This window comes from Scyliorhinus torazame, chromosome 7 (assembly GCF_047496885.1).
Source record: "Scyliorhinus torazame isolate Kashiwa2021f chromosome 7, sScyTor2.1, whole genome shotgun sequence".
NCBI lineage: Eukaryota > Metazoa > Chordata > Chondrichthyes > Carcharhiniformes > Scyliorhinidae > Scyliorhinus > Scyliorhinus torazame.
In genome coordinates, this window is record NC_092713.1 from 74,743,583 (window position 1) to 74,765,302 (window position 21,720).

At 48.9% G+C, this 21,720-nt stretch overlaps 1 protein-coding gene across 1 annotated transcript in view; it reads left to right on the forward strand.

Moving 5' to 3' along the window:
- Positions 1-21,720, forward strand: part of agbl4 (AGBL carboxypeptidase 4) — a 1,365,393-nt gene that overhangs the window by 39,440 nt on the left and 1,304,233 nt on the right. Inside the window, exon 2 of the mRNA XM_072510915.1 lies at positions 20,659-20,781. Within this exon, the coding sequence (XP_072367016.1) occupies positions 20,659-20,781 (123 nt within the window). The remainder of the gene's footprint in view (positions 1-20,658; positions 20,782-21,720) is intronic.

Consider the following 21,720-nt stretch of genomic DNA (forward strand, 5'->3'; position numbering starts at 1 on the left):
CTATATAGAGCCCCAGTAGCGAGTGTGGCTACGAACCGGCGGAGGTCGGAGTACTTTCGGCTGTACCGGGGGACGAGGCAGGGGTGCCCCTTATCCCCCTTGTTGCTTGCACTGGCAATTGAGCCACTGGCCATGGCACTGAGGGAGTCCAGGAAATGGAGGGGACTGGTTTTGGGCTGGGGAAGATTGAGCTCTTTGTGGTGCATTCAGGGGACCAGGGAAGGGGGATAGACGAGCTACCACTGAAGAGGGCGGAAAGGAGCTTTCGGTACCTCGGGATCCAAGTAGCCAGGAGTTGGGGGGCCCTGCACAAGCTCAATTTGATGCGGTTGGTGGAGCAGATGGAGGAGGATTTTAAAAGATGGGATATGCTGCCACTCTCACTAGCGGGTAGGGCGCAGTCAGTCAAAATGACGGTCCTCCCGAGGTTTCTCTTTGTGTTCCAGTGTGTTCCCATTATGATCCCCAAGGCCTTTTTCAAACGGGTAAGTAGGAGCATCATGGGATTTGTGTGGGCGAATAAGACCCCGAGGGTGAAGAGAGTGTTTCTGGAGCGTGACAGGGGGCGGGGGGGCTGGCGCTGCCGAATTTGTGTGGCTATTATTGGGCAACCAATGTGGCGATGATCCGTAAGTGGGTAATGGAGGAAGAGGGGGCGGCGTGGAGGAGGCTAGAGATGGCATCCTGTGTGGGCACGAGCCTGAGGGTGCTGGTGACGGCACCGCTGCCGCTCTCGCCGACAAGATACACCACGAGTCCGGTGGTGGCGGCGACGCTGAAGATCTGGGGGCAGTGGAGGCGACACAGGGATGAGGTGGGAGCCTCGGTTTGGTCCCCAATTCGGGAGAATCATCGGTTCATCCCGGGAAGGCTGGATGAGGGGTATCGGAGCTGGCATCGGGCAGGGATTAGAAGAATGGGGGACCTGTTCATCGATGGGACGTTTGCGAGCTTAGGGGCGCTGGAGGAGAAGATTGGGCTACCCCCAGGAAACTCTTTCAGGTACATGCAAGTGAGGACGTTTGTGAGGCAGCAGGTGAGGGAATTCCCGCTGCTTCCGGCACGTGGGATTCAGAACAGGGTGATTTTGGGTGTTTGGGTTGAAGAAGGCAAGGTTTTGGCGATTTACCAGGAGCTGAAAGAAGAGGAGGAGGCCTCGGTGGAGGAGTTAAAGGGCAAGTGGGAGGAGGAGCTTGGGGAGGAGATAGATGAGGCTCTGTGGGCTGATGCCCTGAGTAGGGTTAATTCTTCCTCCGCTTGCGCCAGGCTCGGCCTAATACAGTTCAAAGTTACTCACAGAGCGCATATGACAGGGGCGACGTTGAGTAGGTTCTTTGGGGTGGAGGACAGATGTGGAAGGTGCTCGGGGAGCCCGGCAAATCACGTCCATATGTTCTGGTCGAGCCTGGCGCTGGATGGGTTTTGGAGGGGTGTTGCGAGGACTATGTGAAGAAGAAGGATAGTGAAGAAGGTTATCTAGGATTGCAACGGGATCTTGATCAATTAGGCCAGTGGGCCGACGAATGGCAGATGGAGTTTAATTTAGATAAATGTGAGGTGATGCATTTTTGCAGATCGAATCAGGCCTGGACCTACTCAGTTAATGGTATGGCGTTGGGGAGAGTTATAGAACAAAGAGATCTAGGAGTACAGGTTCATAGCTCCTTGAAGGTGGAGTCGCAGGTGGACAGGGTGGTGAAGAAGGCATTCGGCATGCTTGGTTTCATTGGTCAGAACATTGAATACAGGAGTTGGGACGTCTTGTTGAAGTTGTACAAGACATTGGTACGGCCACACTTGGAATACTGTGTGCAGTTCTGGTCACCCTATTATAGAAAGGATATTATTAAACTGGAAAGAGTGCAGAAAAGATTTACTAGGATGTTGCCGGGACTTGATGGTTTGAGTTATAAGGAGAGGCTGGATAGACTGGGACTTTTTTCCCTGGAGCGTAGGAGGCTTAGGGGTGATCTTATAGAGGTCTATAAAATAATGAGGGGCATAGATAAGGTAGATAGTCAACATCTTTTCCCAAAGGTAGGGGAGTCTAAAACTAGAGGGCATAGGTTTAAGGTGAGAGGGGAGAGATTCAGAAGGGCCCAGAGGGGCAATTTCTTCACTCAGAGGGGAGTGAGTGCCTGGAATGGGCTGCCAGAGGTAGTAGTAGAGGCGGGTACAATTGTGTCTTTTAAAAAACATTTAGATAGTTACATGGGTAAGATGGGTATAGAGGGTTATGGGCCAAGTACGGGCAACTAGGACTAGCTTAATGGTAAAAACTGGGCGGCATGGACTGGTTGGGCCGAAGGGCCTGTTTCCATGCTGTAAACTTCTATGATTCTATGATTCTATGTCCAAGGTGGTGAACGCCCGGGTCAAGCCGAGTTGGGGATTGGAATTATTTGGGGTATCGGACGAGCCGGGAGTGCAGGAGGCGAAAGAGGCCGGTATTCTGGCCTTTGCGTCCCTGGTAACCCGGCGGAGGATTTTGCTGCTATGGAAAGATGTAAAGCCCCCTAGTGTGGAAGCTTGGATCAATGACATGGCAGACAGAGTTCATCAAGCTGGAGAGGGTAAAGTTTGCCTTGCGAGGGTCTGTGCAAGGGTTCCTCAGGCGGTGGCAACCGTTCCTAGACTATCTCGCGGAGCGTTAGGAGGAGGTCAGCAGCAGTCCAAGGGCGGGGGGGGGGGTTTCTTCTGAGGTGGCGTTTGGGTGAAGGTAGGGTTTTTTTTCCCTATTTGTGTTTTTAAATGTTATATGGGGGGGTTATTGTATATGGAGTAAATCCAATGTATAATTTCTGATTGTTGTGTTCTTGTTTCTTTTTGTTGGGGGGGGGGGGGGGAGATTTTGTTGAAAATTTGTTGAAACATTTGAATAAATATATTTTTTTTTAAAAAGAAGGCGTATGTTGTGTTGGGTTTCATTCACAGGGGGATTGAGTTTAAGAGCCGCGAGGTTTTGCTGCAGTTTTATAAAACTCTGGTTAGACCACACTTGGAATATTGTGTCCAGTTCTGGTCGCCTCATTATAGGAAGGATGTGGATGCTTTGCAGAGGGTACAAAGGAGATTTACCAGGATGCTGCCAGGACTGGAGGGCATGTCTTATGAAGAAAGGTTGAGGGAGCTAAGGCTTTTCTCACTGGAGCGAAGAAGGAAGGGAGGTGGCTTGATAGAGTTGTACAAGGTGATGAGAGGCGTGGATAGCTAGAGACTTTTCCCCAAGGTGGAAATGGCTGTCACGAGGGGACATAATTTTAAGGTGATTGGAGGAAGCTATAGGAGAGATGTCAGAGGTAGGTTCTTTACACAGAGGGTAGTGGGTGTGTGGAATGCACTGCCAGCAGAGGTGGTGGAGTCAGAGTCATTAGGGACATTTAAGTGACTCTTGGACAGGCACATGGACAGCAGTAAATTGAAGGGGTGTCAGTTAGGTTTATCTTCGATTAGGATAAATGGTCAGCACAACATCGTGGGCCGAAGAGCCTGTACTGTGCTGTACTGTTTTATGTTCTATGCAGGGCATAGTGGGGAGAGAGGGGAAAGGAAGATGGTAGGGAGGGACAGAGTCGGGATCTTGGCAAGGGGAGGGGGGGGGGGTGCCATTAAGACACTGTCTGAACTATCTACGGAGGCAGAAAAACAAAAGAACATTCAATTATGATGTGCCAGATTCTGGGTGTCCCCCAGGGGGGTTGAGGGGCGACACAGTGTCAGGCACGAGTTAGCCCTGCACCCCACTGTAGAGAGCCTCAGGTGCACCCTCCACTCCAAACACTGGGCGGCTGACAGCCTTCGGACTGTCGCCCTCCGTGCCCGAATCCTCTACCACACTGAGTGTGGCAGGCAACACGGGCCCACCAACCAACCCAGGGCCTGCCTTGATCCCGCCACCAGGATCATCAACAGGCGGGATCTCCTCCGGCTCCTCCCTGGGTCCTGGGCCAGCAGGAGGTAGTGGTGTAATGCTTGCTCCGCCCCCGCCGCCTGGTCACCGGAAGGCCCCGAAAATAACTCTGGAATTTGGCAGAGGTGCCCAAAGACAGCAGTTGGGACAGAGGGTCTTCCAAACTATAACCTGCTAAGAAACTAAGAAACAGGGGATTACCGCTGTCCCCCTCCCCCGAGAAATTTAACAAGTCCGGTGCTAAATTGTCCCAGACGGCCAGGTAGATCCCACCCACTGTGAGCAGTTTTTCCAGGGCAAGGTGGACTGCCCGCTCGGCTCTCAAAAAGAAGATAGCTTTATCATACACCTTCGAGGCTGCAACTATGACCAAAGGGCCAACAACTTCGGCCACAGCACAGATGCAGGCTTTGATTTACATGGTGGGGTGGGTGGAGCACTTCACCCCAAGTTTTTGTGTCATGAGGCAAAACGGTGACCTAGCCCCAGGAACAGTGGGGAGGGTGGTGGCCACCACTCCTGCATCGATGGCTGTACAGGGCTCCACCACCGACGTAGGCGGCGTTCCTGCCATCCCGGTCAGTGGTGGACGATAGGGGAGAAAGGGGAGGGAGATAGTAACGGAAGGGGAAGGGGGGAGGGGAAGAAGGCACAGGAGGATGGGACACAGGGGGACAGCCTGTGGTGTGCCCCAAGTACAAGGGAGGAAAGGGAGGGAGGAGCAGGAAGGTAAGGCACAAAAGGACAGGCCGGTACCGAGGAAAGCCTAGCGGCTGGTCCCCCAAAAGGTCTACAATCCAGCAGCAGGGATGTGGGGGGGGGGGGGGGGGGGGGGGGGTCGGGGATGGGGGGTTGGGAGAAGGGTCTTCAGCCCAGCAGGGGCCCAACAGAACCGTCCACGGACATTTTCCCGCCTCAGCATAATCGGCAGATGAAACAGAAATAAAGTCCAGATGCACTAATCTTCCTCTCCTCTTCATTCCTATCCAAGTGTTGCAGCAACCTCCTGTTTGCTGGGAGGCCTCAGGCCCTAAGGCTCTGCAGGTAAAACAGTCAGCAAACTGCAAACTGACCCAGCTCCAGCAGCCCTGCAGATGAAACAGGCAGCAAACAGTCCTGGCCCCTCCTCCTCTCCTGCTTCAGGCTGTGGAAATGCAGGGAGGCAGTGTATAAATACAGTCCCAGGCTGGAGCTCTATCCAAGCCAAGCCAGGCCAAACCTTCACCTGTGAAGACTGCTTTCCCTCTCTTGCAGCTCCCTGTAACATCCAGTGAGCTTCAGATAAAACAGGCAGCATCAAATATCATCCTTCCTCTCTCCAGGCAATTCAGCAGCAACCAGCACTGGAAACAGCAGCAAACTGAGCGACAGAGAGAGCGGCTGCAGCCACGCAAGGTGGATTGGCTATGCTAAATTGCCCCATAGTGTCTAAATGTTAGAGGTTACGGGGATAGGGCGGGGTTCTGGGCCAAGGGAGAGCAGCCAAACGATCCTGCCCAATCCCTGATTAAAGGAAATTAAGGTGTATGAGTTAATTAAGCAGATTGATGTGATTTTCGCAGGTTCATATAGACGCCACACAGCATCTGGCGCAGAGAAGGCCAAGGTTGTTCATTGGGGAACCAGTTATGGCTGCCAGATGAAATTATAAATTACCTCCGCTCCACAATCGCGTGAATGGCACAATCAACTGCTCTTGATGCAATGCTGGTGGGGATAATGGACAGTAAGCAATTGGGCAGTACAGGGTTTGTCACCCTCCTGCTGTCACAGAGTCTTAAGAGCCGAGGTCAGAACTGTCAAGGGCAATGGGGTGGATATAGGGTGGCACGGTAGCTCAATGGTTAGCACTGTTGCTTCACAGCACCAGGGACCTGGGTTCAAATCCCAGCTTGGGTCACTGTGTGGAGTCTGCATGTTCTCCCCATGCCTGCGTGGGTTTCCTCCGGGTGCTCCGGTTTCTTCCATAAGTCCCGAAAGACATGCTTGTTGGGTGAATTGAACATTCTGAATTTCCCTCTGTGTACCCGAACAGGCGGCGGAGTGTGGCGACTAGGGGATTTCCACAGTAACTTCATTGCAGTGTTAATGTAAGCCTACTTGTGACACTAATAAAGATTATTATTATTTGTACCTGACTACAAGGAAGGCTGCAGCTCGGAATGGGGGCATGGATCTCAGATTTTGAGCCCAGAGAAGGACTTAATCCCTCTGCAGGAAGGGCACTTGCAGAGTAGATGCCACGGACAAGTGACAGGAAGGACACAGAGGCCATAACTTCAGCATAGGATCTGTCATAATATCCACTCATGTATATAATGAGATGCAGACAGGCAGTGATTGACACACAGGATAGCGCCAGGGTCCCGGGTTTGATTCATGGTACCAGAGTGCTATTAATCCTAACAAACCTACCTCGAGTGCATCTGCAACGACCAGCAAGCAGCCATCCAGCGGCATGGAAAACATCCAGCCTCCTTCGCAACTCCGGATCTCCGGCAACCTCGGCGCCAACTGGAAAGTCTTCAAACAAAAGTTCCTCCTGTACATCGAGGCCTCCGACTTCGAGGCAGCATCGGATGCCAGAAAGATCGCGCTGTTCTTGTTGACTGCGGGGGATCACGCCATCCGCATCTATAACTCGCTTACGTTTGCCGATGGCGAAGACAAGACAAAGTTCAAGACAGTTCTGCTGAAATTCGACAGCCACTGCGACATTGAGGTGAATGAGAGCTTTGAACGGTACATCTTCCAACAGAGGCTTCAGGGTAAGGATGAACCTTTTCAGTCCTTCTTGACCCATCTCCGCATCCTAGCGCAGTCATGTAATTATGACTCGACGACTGATTCCATAATCCGGCATCAGATCGTTTTCGGGGTCCAGTCCGACTCCCTGCGGGAGCAGCTTCTCAAAATCAGTTGACCTTCTCCGTTGCCATCGAAACGTGCGTCGTCCATGAGCATGCCAGAAATCGCTACTCCCGCATCAGGGCGGCAGAAACTGCAAAACTGGCCTCCCTCCAATACCAGGGCATCATCTCAAAGGTCACGGAATCCACAGACTGGGTCAGCTCCATGGTCTGCGTCAAGAAACCCTCTGGCGAACTCCGCATTTGCATTGATCCCAAAGACCTGAATCGCAACATCATGCAAGAGCATTAACTGATCCCGAAGCGTGAAGAATTTACCTGTGAGATGGCTCACGCCAAATTCTTTACCAAGCTGAATGCCTCCCATGGCTTCTGGCAAATTCAGCTGGACTAGCCCAGTCGGAAGCTGTGCACTTTTAACACTCCGTTGGCAGGTATTGCTACAACCGCATGCCTTTTGGTATCATATCAGCTTCTGAAGTATTTCAGCGCATAATGGAGCAAATGATGGAAGGCATCGAGGGGGTGCGAGTCTACATTGTGACGTGATCATCTGGTCCACAAAGCCCGAGGATCACATTGCTCATCTCAAACAGGTTTTTCAGAGGATTCATGAAAATGGCCTCCAGCTCAACAGGGCCAAATGCTCGTTTGGGCGGTCCGCTATCATGTTTTTAGGTGACCATATTTCACAGCAAGGTGTGCAACCTGACGCCGACAAGGTGCTGGCAATCAATGCCATGAAGACACCAGAGGACAAAAAGGCGGTTCTCCGCTTCCTCAGGATAGTAGATTTTCTCGGAAAATTCATTTGCAACATGGCATCCCACACCACGGCCCTCCGGCAGCTCGTTAAAAATCGACAGTGTTCCAGTGGCTTCCCGCACATCAAGTGGAGTGGCTTGAGCTGAAGGCGAAGCTCACCACAGCCCCAGTACTGGCGTTCTTTGACCCAACCAAGGATACCAAGATATCCACAGACGCAAGCCAGGACGGCATTGGGACGGTGCTCCTCCAGCGAGATGATTCCTCGTCCTGGGCTCCAGTGGCATATGTCTCCAGGGCCATGACTCCGACCGAACAATTGTATTCCCAGATCGAAAAGGAGTGTCTGGGTCTCCTGACAGGAATAGTCAAGTTTCGTGACTACGTATACGGTCTGCCGAAGTTCATGGTGGAAACAGACCACAGGCCTTTATTCCACATAATCCAGAAGGATTTAAATGACATGACACCTCGGCTGCAGCAAATTCATCTTCATCTTCGGCGTTATGACTTTGAACTCGTCTACACACCGGGCAAGGAGCTGATCGTCGCGGATGCCCTATCCCGATCCATCTCCATGCCGAGTGAACCGGGCGACTTCATTCGCCACATCGAGGCACAAGTGCAGTTGTGTGCCAGCAACCTCCCAGCCACTTATGAACGAGTTGTCCAGATACGTGAAGAAACTGCCAAAGATTCTCTAGCGCGTGTTGCAACACCTTGCCCATGGCTAACAAAAGGGGCAGTGCCCCCAGTTCTTCAACGTTAAGGACAAGTTAACGGTTGTCGAGAAGATCCTTCTTAAACTAGATAGAATCGTCATTCCCCAAAGCATGCGAGCCATGGTGCTCAGACAGATCCATGAGGGTCACCTTGGGGTCGAGAAATGTCGACGCAGAGCTCGGCAGGCAGTCTACTGGCCTGGCACCAGCCAGGACATTGCCAACATGGTCCTCAACTGCACAACATGCCAGAAGTTTCAACCAGCTCAGCCCAAGGAAACACTGCAACAGCACAAGATTGTGACTTCTCCGTGGTCCAAGGTGGGGATAGACCTATTTCACGCAAATGGGCGTAATTACGTGCTCTTGGTCGACTATCTCTCCAGCTACCCGGAAGTGGTGAAACTGTCAGACCTCACGTCCAAGTCAGTGATTAAAGCCTGCAAAGAGACGTTTGCCAGGCACGGCATACCACTCACAGTAATGAGTGACAACGACCCATGTTTCTACAGCCAAAAGTGGTCCGACTTTGCACGATCCTACCACTTCAGTCACATCACATCCAGTCCCCATTACCCGCAATCAAATGGGAAGGCTGAAAAAGGGGTCCATATTGTCAAGCGGTTGCTGTGCAAGGCTGCAGACTCAGCCTTGGACTTCAACCTGGGCACTGTTGGCATACAGGGCAACCCCTCTGTCGACTGGTTTGTCTCCGGCGCAGCTGCTCATGAACTGCAACCTGAGGACGACTGTTCCAGCCATCCATGTTCCAGACCTTGACCGCCTCACGGTGCTGCAGAAAGTGCAGCGATCCAGGGATCAGCAGAAGATCACGTATGCCAAGGATCTACCTGCGCTGGCTCCAGACAATGTTGTTCGCGTCCAGTTGCCTGAGGGAGGTTGGTCAGCCCCAGCTATTGTCGTCAGGCAGGCTGCCCCCAGGTCCTTCATTGTCCAAATGGCTGATGGCTCCGTTCTACGGCGCAACAGGAGGGCGCTACAAAAAGTTCCCTGCCCACCGCCTGGCCGCACTTCTCCGCATGTCATCATGCCTCCACTGGACATCTCACACCACGAGGCCACCGATCTGGCAGCGCTCCCGCCTCTCCATGAGGCCACCGATCTGGCAGCGCTCCCGCCTGTCCAAGTGCCGGCGTCCCCCCCTCCAACTCTGAGGCGATCGACAAGAATGTGTCGCCCGCCACAAAGACTGAATCTGCAGACTTAAATCTTGTAAATTTTGTTCAGTTTGCTCTGTATCTGCACGATAGACACCTTCCCATGTACATATGTTCATTCATTCACCACTTGTATATAATCATGCATGTATATATATTGCCACGTTCCAAAATTTATTTCAAAAAGGGGAGATGTCGTAATATCCACTCATGTATATAATGAGATGCAGACAGGGAGTGATGTCAGAAGCCTGTTTCTAGTTTCACTGCATCCAGTTGCAGTCAACGTTGAACCAACTTACTTAACACATCAGGATCTACTGGTGAGAACTGAGCTACCTCGCTTTGACAGAGGACTGGTGCCATAGGAGACTACGACTCTCCAGGCAGATGGTCATAGAATCACTGCAATGCAGAAGGAGGCCATTTAGCCCATCGAGCTTGCATCCACCCTCTTTGAAGCACCTTACCTAGGCCCAGTCCCCCGCCCTATCCCTGTAACCCCACCTAAAGGTTTTGGACACTGATGGGCAATTTAGCACAGCCAATCCACCTAACCTGCAAATCTTTGGATTGTGGGAGGAAACCGGAGGAAACCCACACAGACACGGGGATAATGTACAAACTCCACACAGACAGTCACCCAAGGTCGGAATTGAACCCGGGTCCCTGGCGTTGTGAGGCAGCAGAGCTAACCACTGTGCCACCCTAGTTATAGACATCTGTTCCCTTGTTGCCGAAGACCCCTCACCTTGCTGTATCAGTCGCCATGCAGTGTCAGTAGCTGTCAAAGTCAGTGTGGTGTTGAGTGTCTTTGCTTCTGGCTCCTTCCAAGGATCAATCATGGAACTTGTGGCATCTCACCAAACCCAGCAAACCACTGCATCTTTCAGGGCAGCCATTAGGTAGGATTGGACACAGTACATTCAGTTCACACAGTACATTCAGTTCATGGCACACACTGCCTTGTTGATGCTGAGAGCAGTGGGTTTCGCTGCTATTGCTGAATTTCCCTCGTGGCAGAGCATCATCATTTGAACCCTGGGGGCAACCAAGACCACCCAGTGATTCTCCTGTGAAATTCATCAGGAAGGGCTTTAATCCAATGTTGAACTGGTCTGTGACCACAATTCGAGGTTCATGTAATAATAATAATAACCTTTATTGTCACAAGTAGGCTTACATTAATCATGCAATGAAGTTACTGTGAAAAGCCCCTAGTCGCCACATTCTGGCGCCTGTTCGGTCACACAGAGAGAGAATTCGTAATGTCCAAATTACCTAACAGCACGTCTTTCGGAACTTGTGGGAGGAAACTGGAGCACCCGGAGGAAACCCACGCAGACATGGGGAGAATGTGTAGACTCCGCACAGGCAGTGACCCAAGCCGGGAATCGAACCCGGGACCCTGGCGCTATGAAGCAATAGTGCTAACCACTATTCTACTGTGCTGCCCGCATGTGTGTGTACTTGCTTGGCAGCTGCCATGTGCCCATCATCCTCTACTGATCCAGGCTGCCACAGCTCTTCACTCCATCCCCACTTCCCTGATCTCTGTGAATTAATTCTAGGGGGTAAGGGTTATCCCTGAAAAGATGGCTACTCCCTCTTCAAGTGTCCGAGACAGCAGCACAGAGCCATTACAATCAAAGCTGCCCTAATTATAATCTTCCAGAGTTCCCTAGATTCAGGAGTAGTCCCTTTAGATTGGGAAATTGCACATGTCACTCCACTTTTTAAGAAAGATGAAAGGGGGAAACCAGGGAATTACAGACCAGTTAGTCTAATATCTGTGGTGGGAAACTGCTGGCACCTATAATCAGGGATGGGGTAACTGAACACCTTAAGAATTTTGGTCGATCAGGAAGGGCCAACATGGATTCATGAAGGGAAGGTAATGCCAGACTATTATTAGATTTTTTGAAGAGGTGACTAAGGTAGTGGACAGGGGAATGTATGGATGTAATTTGATAAAGTCCCACACAAGAGACTGTTAACTAAAGTGGAAGTCCACAGAGTTAGAGGGCAAATTATTGACATGGTTAGGAAATTGGTTTTGTGGCAGATGATAGAGAGTGGGAATAATGGATAATTACTCTAATTGGCAGGAGGTGACTAGTGGTGTACCACAGGGATCTGTGTTGGGACTTCAATTATTCATTAATGACTTGGAATGTCATTTCTCTAAATTTGCGGATGACACAAATTTAGGTGGCATTGTTGACAGCCTAGATGATAGCATAAAATTGTAAGGAGATATTGACAGATAAGGTGAATGAGCTAAATTATGACAGATGGAATTTAATGTAAGCAAATGTGAGGTTATCCATTTTAGATCAAAAAGGGATAGAGCACAGTACTTTCTAAATGGAAAGAGTTTAGGTACAGTGGAGTCCAAAGAGACTTAGGGATTCAGGTGCATAGGTTCTTAAAATGCCAGGAAGAAGTGCAGAAAATAATCAAAAAGGCTAATGGAACGTTGGCCTTTATATCTAGAGGATTGGAGCATAAAGACACAGGGGTTATGCTGCAGCTATACAAAATCCTGGTTAGATCCACTTGGCGTACTGTGAGCAGTTCTGGGCACCATGCCTCAGGAAGGATATTGTGGCCTTGGAGGGAGTGCAACGTAGGTCCACAAAAATGATACCTGGATTACAGAGGTTGAATTATGAGGAGAGATTATTCAAATTAGACCTGTTTTCGCTAGAATTTAGAAGGTGTTTTTGAAAACTCACCACTATTCTTAGAAGTCCCCCTATACCAAAAAGGGCTGACATTCTAAATGGTGATCAGGGATTCTCACTCCCCGACTCCGATGCAAGCTTCAGTGGGTGCTATTCAGGTCAAACTATATTTTCAAGTTATCCCCTGGTATAACCCATACCTTCACCAAAGATTTCATCTACTTACCACTTAGTAGCATCGACCCTGGGTCCCGCATTGCTAAGTAAAGTAGACTAATAACCACTGTTTCAGGTTAAAACTTTTAAGTTATTTTATTATATATTTTTTTCTCTTTTTAAATGATGCAATCACTGTCTTTACAGAAAAGTAAAAAGATCTTGCTTCTGGATCCTTCTGGTTGGTTGAAGGGACCTTCAGGCCCAACTTGACAATCAATCTTCTTTAAAGTCTGGTCTTCTTTGGATGTACTTAGCTATTTTAGCTCGGCTGCTTTGCTCTGTCTCTTTCCCATGGCCGAGCTGACTGTGACTCTAGCTGCTTGTTCCTTCTCTGCTTCTCTCTCTCTCTCTGAGCTCTGGTTGTCGTTCTGGTTCTGATAGTTCCTGTCCTGGTCTCGAGGTTTATATTTGCTTTCTAACAATTAAGTTTTTTGATGTTATTGTCAAGTAACTCTTATTTTCTTTGATTGTTAAAAGTATCTTTTGATCTAAAACAGTCTAATCCAACGAAGTATTCATTTTGACATGACTTCATCTCATAGATCTGATTACATTGTGTCCTTTGTGGTGTTCAAAATGCTTTGGTTTCAATAGGTGTTACTTTTAATTCCTGTCATTTCTATAGTTTTATTTTCCAATTGTGTCCTCCGCTCCTAATTTTGACTTTGATTTATGTTTCTCGTAGACTGATAGCCTTCAGTTTTCTTTAATTTACCTGGTATTAGCACATTTTCACACTTCGAATTATCACCAAATTCAACTGAACTCATCCATTCTTTTCCAGATCCTTACTAAGATAGTTACTTTCAATGAAGGTGTGAGCCATTGTCTTTGGCTTCATTCAAAATCCTGTTTGTCTTGTTTGCTAAGACTGCTTGACCAAGGATATCTGCATTTTACAATCCTTCCCTGACAGCTGCTGTTAACCCTTTGTGGGATCTTTCCCTACATTCTCTCATGTTTCTCCCAGACCAGATATTGCCAGACTTCCATGTTTCAAATGACACATCTTTCCATATTTTCAATAACAAAGGTTAAGGAGGGATATTCTAAAAATTAAGGCGAGACCATTCAGGAGAGATAATAGAAAGACGGGTGGTAGAGGTTTGGAACTCTCTCCCTCCAATAGCAGTTGACGCTTGATGAGTTGTTAATTTTAAATCTGAGATAGATAGATTTTTGTTAAGCAAAGATATTAAGGGATATGGGCCAAATGCGGGTATATGGAGTTAGGTCATAGATCAGCCAGAATCTCATTGAATCGTGGGACAGCCTCGAGGGGCTAAATGACCTACTCCTGATCCTATGTTCCTACGAAGGGGTCAGTAGGCTTCTCGTGTGTTTCCGGTGCCTGGCCTGGCCAGGGGATACCCTGCAATGAACTCCATCAAGGATCTCAATATTCTGGTGGTCTGCTGCACTACCCATAACAGGGCCACCTGGAGAGGAATGGACCTTGCCTTGGTGAAGCCCTGGACAAAAGCAGTTCATCCGAGGAAGAGCAGAATGTGGAATAAGCGGTGGAAAGGGAAGATGCTCCAGTTTCACAGGAAGATGACCGGGCACGGGACAGGTCATAAAGGTCTTGTCAGTTTGCCAGGGGTAGTCCGGTACCATATTATTCAAGCCCTATGTTGAAGGATAAGGTATGGAAATCACTCTGAAGTGCATGTACGAACAAAACCATTGAAATATCCAAACTCTTTGTCAAAAGAGGAAGCATATTTGCCCAGAGTCTCACCATTGAGGTGCCATGAACTCCTTCACCACTTGTACCTCTTGTTCTGCCATCATAGTTTACTCATACTGTTGGGGAGGGTTCAAACTAACTTGGAAGGGGGTGGGGTCCTGAGAGAAGGTTCAGCAAGGGGGGATGGCACAGCTAAAATTTGAAGAGACAGCCAGTGAGTCCGGAAGGCATACAGGTTACAGGCCAGTTAAGTCACAAGGGAGTTTGGCAAGATTGGATGGTATTTATTTTACTGCAAGGACTCTGATGAACAAGGCAGATGAGTTGAGGAAACAAATGAAAACACGGGAATTGCCTAGATGGGCTAACTTTTCCTGAGCTATTGCGCTGCACTGGGAACCATTCAACAAAGCAATTCAAATTGCTAACTTCATATGGCTCTGCCAGTTTTACACCCATAGTTTCTCTGAAAGAGTTCCAAGGTTGTGTGAGGGCCATGAAGAATCCAGCACGAGTTTTAAGGATACAAAGAAATAACATTTATTTACAATAACAGATGCATACAACGGCAGCAGCAACTTCGCTTGCTGCTCACTCCTTCCTGCTGGTTCCAAACTGGCCAGCTTTATTTATACAGGGAGTCTGCTAATGATTTCTCCGTCCCCTCATTGGGGAAGCTCATACTCCCACAGGATTCTGGGATTGTCATTAGTCCCGAGCCAATGGTAAGCAGGCAGGTTATAACATCCCTCCCCCCAAAGTCCAAGGAATCCACCGAAGACCCTGGCGAAGGAGGGTATCGGACTCGTTTTGCCGCAGGCCGGACACCATTTGCATGAGGCGCTGGATCGGGCGGCGTGTAACGAGACGGAGACCGGCGCTTCTGTGATGAACGGCGTAATGGTTGTACATCCATGGCCCGTGGGCCCGAGGATTCCCCCTCTGATAGGTCCTGTGTCTCCATCTCGGAGTCAGAGTCTGCTGCCTACGTCATCTCGGCGTCTCTATCTCCACGCGGTTCTGTAACGACCTGCGCAGGCTTTGAGTGAGGCACCAGAGGAAGATTGTGAGGAATACTTTCCATTGTGTCTGGTCTCTGTGGCTGGAGAAATGAGCTCCGGGGGCGGGGAATCTTTGGAAGGGATAGTCTTCTGGATGAACGTGGTCTACATGTTTGCGCTGGAGACGACCCTGAACTTGCACCTGGTAAGATATAGGGCCCGTTTGGCGAAAGATTATGCCAGGGACCCACTGGGCACCACCAGCAAAATTCCGAATGAACACCGGGTGCAAACTGCCGAATCGGCCGATGCCGAAAAAAACCATGTCCCTGCCGTTCTTGTGTGCGGTGTACTTTTGCGCCAATGTCCGGGAAAACCATGCTAAGGCGGGTGCGAAGTCTCCAGCCCATTAGAAGTTCTGCGGGAGCTACCCCAGTCACCGCATGGGGGGGTTGTCCTATACGAAAACAAAAAGCGAGCCAGTCTCGTGTCCATTGACCCGGAAGACTGCTTCTTTAGGCCTCGTTTGAATGTCTGCACTGCGCGCTCTGCCAACCCATTTGAAGCCGGGTGGTAAGGGGCAGTGCGGACAGGGCGTATGCCGTTCATCTTCATGAACCTCGCAAACGCCTCACTTGTGAATGGAGTGCCGTTATCCGTGACCAGCACCTTGGGGAGGCCATGTGTACTAAAAGACAAACGCATCTTCTCAATTGTTGCGCAGGATGTTGTGCCTAGCATCTTATGCACCTCTAGCCATTTCGACTGGGCGTCGATTAATAAAAGGAACATGGATCCTTGAAAAGGGCCGGCGAAATCCGCATGCAAGCGCGCCCAAGGCCGCCCTGGCCATTCCCAGTGATGTAGGGGCACGGCCGGTGGAAGCTTCTGATGCTCCTGGCAAATGGAGCAGTTTTGGGCCACCTTCTCAATGTCGGTGTGGAGGCCTGGCCACCAGACATAACTCTGGGCCAACATTTTCATTTTGGTCACACCTGGATGCCAATTGTGCAAGTTTCTTAGTATCAGCTCCTGTCCTTTTTCCGGGACAATCACACGTGTCCCCCACAAGAGAATGCCGTCTTCCACGCTGAATTCTGACAGCTTGGAGGAAAATGCCCGCAACTCGCCTGGGAGCTGTCTCTGTTGCCCACCATATAGGACTATGTGCCGAACCTTTGACAGGACTGGCTCCGTCTGGGTCCACTCACGGATCTGTGATGCCGTGACAGACAAGGTGTCCATAAAATTTAGGGTTGCAACCACCTCACCGGTCGTGGAGGTCGACATGTGGCCGGTCGATAAATGCAATCGACTCAGTGCGTCGGCATTCGCTATTTGCCTTCCTGGTTTGTGCTCCAGAGAATACTCGTATGCAGCGAGCAACAATGCCCAGCGCTGGATCCATGCAGAAGCAATGGGCGGTATTGGCTTATCCTCTCTGAAAAGTCCCAGCAGAGGCTTATGATCAGTCACGACAGTGAAGTGGCAGCCATACATGTACTGGTGGAAACGTTTCACCGCAAAGATCACTGCCAGGCCCTCCTTGTCGATCTGCGTGTACTTTTTTTTTGCTGCAGTCAATGTGCGGGAGGCGAAAGCTATCGGCCGCTTGGCCCCGTTCTCCATCTTGTGGGACAGGACGGCCCCAATACCATATGGGGATGCATCACATGTGACGAGCAAAGGCTTTCCAGGATCATAGTGGGTTAGTAACCCAGACGACAACTATTGTTGTTTTACCCACCGGAAAGCGGTTTCTTGCGGCTGACCCCAAACCCAGGTGTGATTTTTCTTTAGCAGAAGGTGCAACAGGGCCAGCGTAGTTGCCAGATTGGCGAGGAACTTCCCTGAATAGTTTACGAGGCCGAGAAAAGAACGAAGACGCAAAGTGTCTGTCGGGGCGGGGGCCTGTTGAATCGCACGCACCTTCTCTGCGAGGGGGTGTAAACCTTCGCTGTCCACCCGATAACCTAGGTAGACTACTTCCTTTGCCTGAAATACGCACTTTGTGCGACGTAAACGGACTCCAGCCTCCGAAAAGCGTCGAAGGACAGCCTCCAGATTTTCCAAATGTTCCTGCTCAGACGTCCCTGTGATCTAAGTAGACAGCGACACGCGGTAAACCTCTCAAAATGCCCTTCATAACGTGTTGAAAAATAGCACAGGCAGAGGATACTCCAAAGGGCAAACGTGTATATTCATACAGGCCCCAGTGTGTATTAATCATTACATATGGTCGGGAGGCAGGGTCCAGCTCCAACTGTAGGTAGGCGTGACTCATATCTAATTTTGTGAACGAGAGTCCACCTGCAAGCTTCGCGTAGAGATCCTCTATGCGAGGCATTGGATATCGGTCGAGTCGGGAAGCCGTATTCACTGTAAATTTATAGTCGCTGCACAAGCGAACTGTGGAATCTGGCTTCATTACAGGTACAATTGGTGCTGCCCAGTCAGCGAAACGGAAGGGCCTGATAATACCCAAAGTCTCCAAACGAGTGAGCTCCCCTTCTACCTTCTTGAGCAAGGTGTAAGGCACCAGGCGCACCCTGAAATAGCGCGGCATCGTCCTGGTTCGACTTGGATACGGGCTACGGCCCCTTTTATTTCCCCCAAACCGGGCTGGAATACATCTGGGTATCGTCCTAGCACCTCAGTCAACCCTCCAGAAACTGTTTGGAGGATGTGTTGCCACTGCAACCGCAAATGGCGCAACCCCAGTCCCGACCCAACAGGCTGGCCCATGGCCGCAGACCACGATAAGTGGGAAACGCCCCTCCTGGCGTCCATAAACAACAGGGGTCATCGTAGTTCCTGCAATGTCCAATGGTTCCCCCGTGTAGGTGGCCAACCTGGCCTGTGTGTCGGTTAATGTAAGGGTCTGTATACCCTGCTTGATGCGGTCGAATGTCCTCTGGGCGATCACGGAGACCGCTGCGCCAGTGTCCAACTCCATCTCAAGCGGGTGACCATTGACCCATACTGTCACCTTAATGGGGGCCACACGGGGAGCTGCCACACAATGCAGCTGCAGGCGGTTTTCCTCAGTCTCCACGTTCTCAGGAATAGTCGCCATAGGTTCATCCACATGGAAGGTACAGCCCCTGGGCTGGTCCCAGTTTCGGTCGGAACGACGGCACCTCTGGCGCCCCAAGGACCGGCGTCCACGACGGGGTCGGCGCCTACAAGCCTGACACGGACATGGCTCCTCATCCATTGGTTCTGGAGAAGGCTCCCTTTGGGGAGGAATGTCCGACGGCCACTGGCGTCGTTCCGGACGTCACCTCGCCCAAGGTACCGCAGGACTGCGGGGGGACATTTTCGGACGGAAGGGGTTGCGCCCCAAGGCATTCACCTCCATTTCCTGTAGCTCCTGCACTCTTCGTTCTGCGCTCTCTCGGGACAATACTATTTGAATGGCTTGTTGAAAAGTCAATGTTGGCTCAGATAACAACTTTATCTGGGTGGCCGCATTGTTAATACTGCAAACCAAACGGTAACATAACATTTCTGACAAGGTCTCACCATAGCCACATTACATCCTCAATCCTGCGTAGCCTGGATAGAAAGTCGGCAAGGGATTCTCCTGAGGTCCTCTCAGCGGTACTAAACCGGTAACGTTGGACTATCATGGACGGGTTTGGGTTAAAATGTTGCCCCACTAAATTCACAAGTTCATCAAATGTTTTGGTGTCCGGCGCAGCTGGGTATGTAAGGCTCCTAATCACCCCAAACGTATGGGGGCCGCAGGCGGTGAGCAATATGACCACCTGGCGCTCATTTTCGGTGATATTGTTTGCCCGGAAATAGTAACGCATCCGTTGGGTGTACTGGTTCCAGCTTTCCAGCGCAGCATCAAAAACATCCAAATGCCCGTACAGAGGCATGGTGTAATAGAAAACAACTTCCAACCTGTATCCAACAAAAATCGAGGGAGGTGGCTTCAGCAGTGTAGACAGCGATTCACTTTAACCCTCGTCGCCAGTTTTGCGAGGGCCACGAAGAATCCAGCACGAGTTTTAAGAATACAAAGAAATAACATTTATTTACAATAACATATATACATATACACACAGCAGCAGCAGCAACCTCACTTGCTGCTCACTCCTTCCTGCTGGTTCCAAACTGGCCAGTTTTATTTATACAGGGAGTCTGCTCATGATTTCCCCGCCCCCCTCATTGGGGAAGCTCATACTCCCACAGGATTGTGGGATTATCATTAGTCCCCAGCCAATGGTAAGCAGGCAGGTTATAACATAAGGAAAAAAAGCAGACCAAGCCACGCACAGGACAGCCCTCACTCGACCTGAACTCCCCCCCCGCCCTTGACCTGACCGGGCCCAACCTCACACCAGCCCAACCATCACTCCTTGCCCAACCATCACTCCCTGCCCAAAACCCCGGCCCAACCCAGCCCCAACCTGCACATCCTTCGATGTACGACTCACCCCTCCGATATCCGACTCACCCCTCTGATATCCGATTCCCAACCCCACATCCCATGTACTTTACCTGAGAAACTTACCTTCTCCCTTTCAATGAGACTTTCAAATGTACCTGTTTTACGGCAGCGAGTGGTGTAAAAAGAGGACATGTCCTCTTCTGCTCTGTCTCTTTTACATTTTGTCTCTGGAGCTATGGACATATTCTTGAATCTCACCTGGCCTGGGTAACAAAAGTCAGCTGAGACAGGCACTTAAGAATTTAAGTGTAGGTAAATCGGTACAGAGTGGCAATCCAATACTGATTTCCACTCAGTGGAAGTTACGGTCCCATATTTTGCACTTAAGAAAACATTGCTAATTCCAGAAACCCTGTCTGGCACGCTCTTGATCAACTAGACGAAACAGGAAAGAAAAATGAAAAATAAAGGATATTGCTATATATTGTATTGTATATCTGTTGTAGTAATATTTTATAAATACTGATTTAACAAACAGGCAGGCAGTGTGCCTGCAAAAGATGCAATTAAGATGTCATAAAAGTGGTATGATTCTAACCATTTAATTGTTTACCTATTAAGGGCTACTGGACTTTTGTTTAGAGAAAGAAGGTACCCTGGGATTTTGATAATTGAGGGGTTGAGTTTTGCTTAGTGAGATGGTCATAAAACAGTTAATGGGATAGAGATGATCTAATTAATGGGAGCAGGCAGATCTGTCACAAGCAGTTTAGCTTTTAGTCTGGAAAAGACAGAAGGATTTGCAGGTGTGCCTCTCTCTCCTTTGCTGAAATCAATTCTCTACACAGAGGACAGCAAGTATCCCTGTGTTTGCTAATTTATTTACAAGTGGCTTTTGACTTGAAATAGGCTTTGCTTAATTTGAGATAGAGAATTTGAGATAAGTTAAAGTGTTATTGTTAAGAGTTGTTTAACTTTTAATCGTAAGCTATTTTATGTGATGTAATTTATCTTGTGTTAAGAGTAAAGTTTGTCTTAATGTAAAAATCCCTATTTGTTTGTGGAATTACTCCTGGGAGTGAAATATCCTTTCCTCACAGTTTACAAATTGCAAAATTGTTGGGGTTTCTTGTCCAGTTTCCTAACATACATTGGGTCTTGTCCGGTATCCTAACATTAATTATATTTTGACTGAATGATTTTTGACTCTACAGGTAGTGAAAACGGAGGTGAAGATGCAGTCGTTGGCAATGTCAGTAAGTTTCTCGTCATCCCCACTGGTTACACAGGGCATCCTAAGAAGGGGCACTTAATATTTGATGCCTGTTTCGAAAGTGGTAAGTCTTAAAATAGTTCTGGTTCAACAAAAAAAATTGTTTATATCACTTTTACATTCAGTATTCAGTTCATGCAGTGTTAGGTTTGATAGGTTTTGTGTTAACGTGGACAATGGACCAAGTCTCATGTTGGACTAATTGTAAAGTATATTAATTTAAATCAAGCCATTAAAAAAAAAAAAATGGCTGGTTTAAACAAAGTTGACTGAATCTGATCCTGATGTTAAAGGTCACAATAAAATCTCAGATTTGGTAGGAACTTGCATGCAAAGAAGGTAAGTTTCCTCAGCAAACCATTTAAAGGCTGTAAAATCTTCACCTATTTAGATTGCTGCATATGTTTGTCTAGCACTATCTGATTGAATTTTTCTGTGGTAGTAGAATCCAAGTTGTGTAAGATATTGTTACGACTATGTGAGGAGGGGTAAAAATGACTCCTGTTCGACCACTCCAAATATGACAGTAACAGGATTTTTGTGAATTTAGCGAGGATGTGCTTTGTCGATACTCTTTATGCTTTCAGATTATTAAGAATTGGTCTTCTAGATTTAGATTAGATTTTCTGAGTTTAAAAAAAGAACAAAATAAGTTTATTGAAATTATTTTCAGGATTAAGAAAAACATTTTGGTAAATTGCAACCATCATTCATACCTAACACATTCTCCTGGCCCATGCACACACTAATAGAATAAGGGGATAGGTCTAGAGATGTTTTTTTTAATAGTTCGTGAAGAAGATACAACAAAGGGGTACACGATTAGCTGTCCTTTGGATGGTCTCAATGTGGTGTGGCCATTTGTTTAGTTGTCTTCCTGGGTGTAGTTGTATGGAGTAGAGTTCCATGTTTTATTCCCAAAAGATCTCGGTTTGCATTTGATTTCTTGGGATGGTTACTTTGCAAATCCAGGCGCAATACTTTTGAGAGAGAGAGAGAGAAT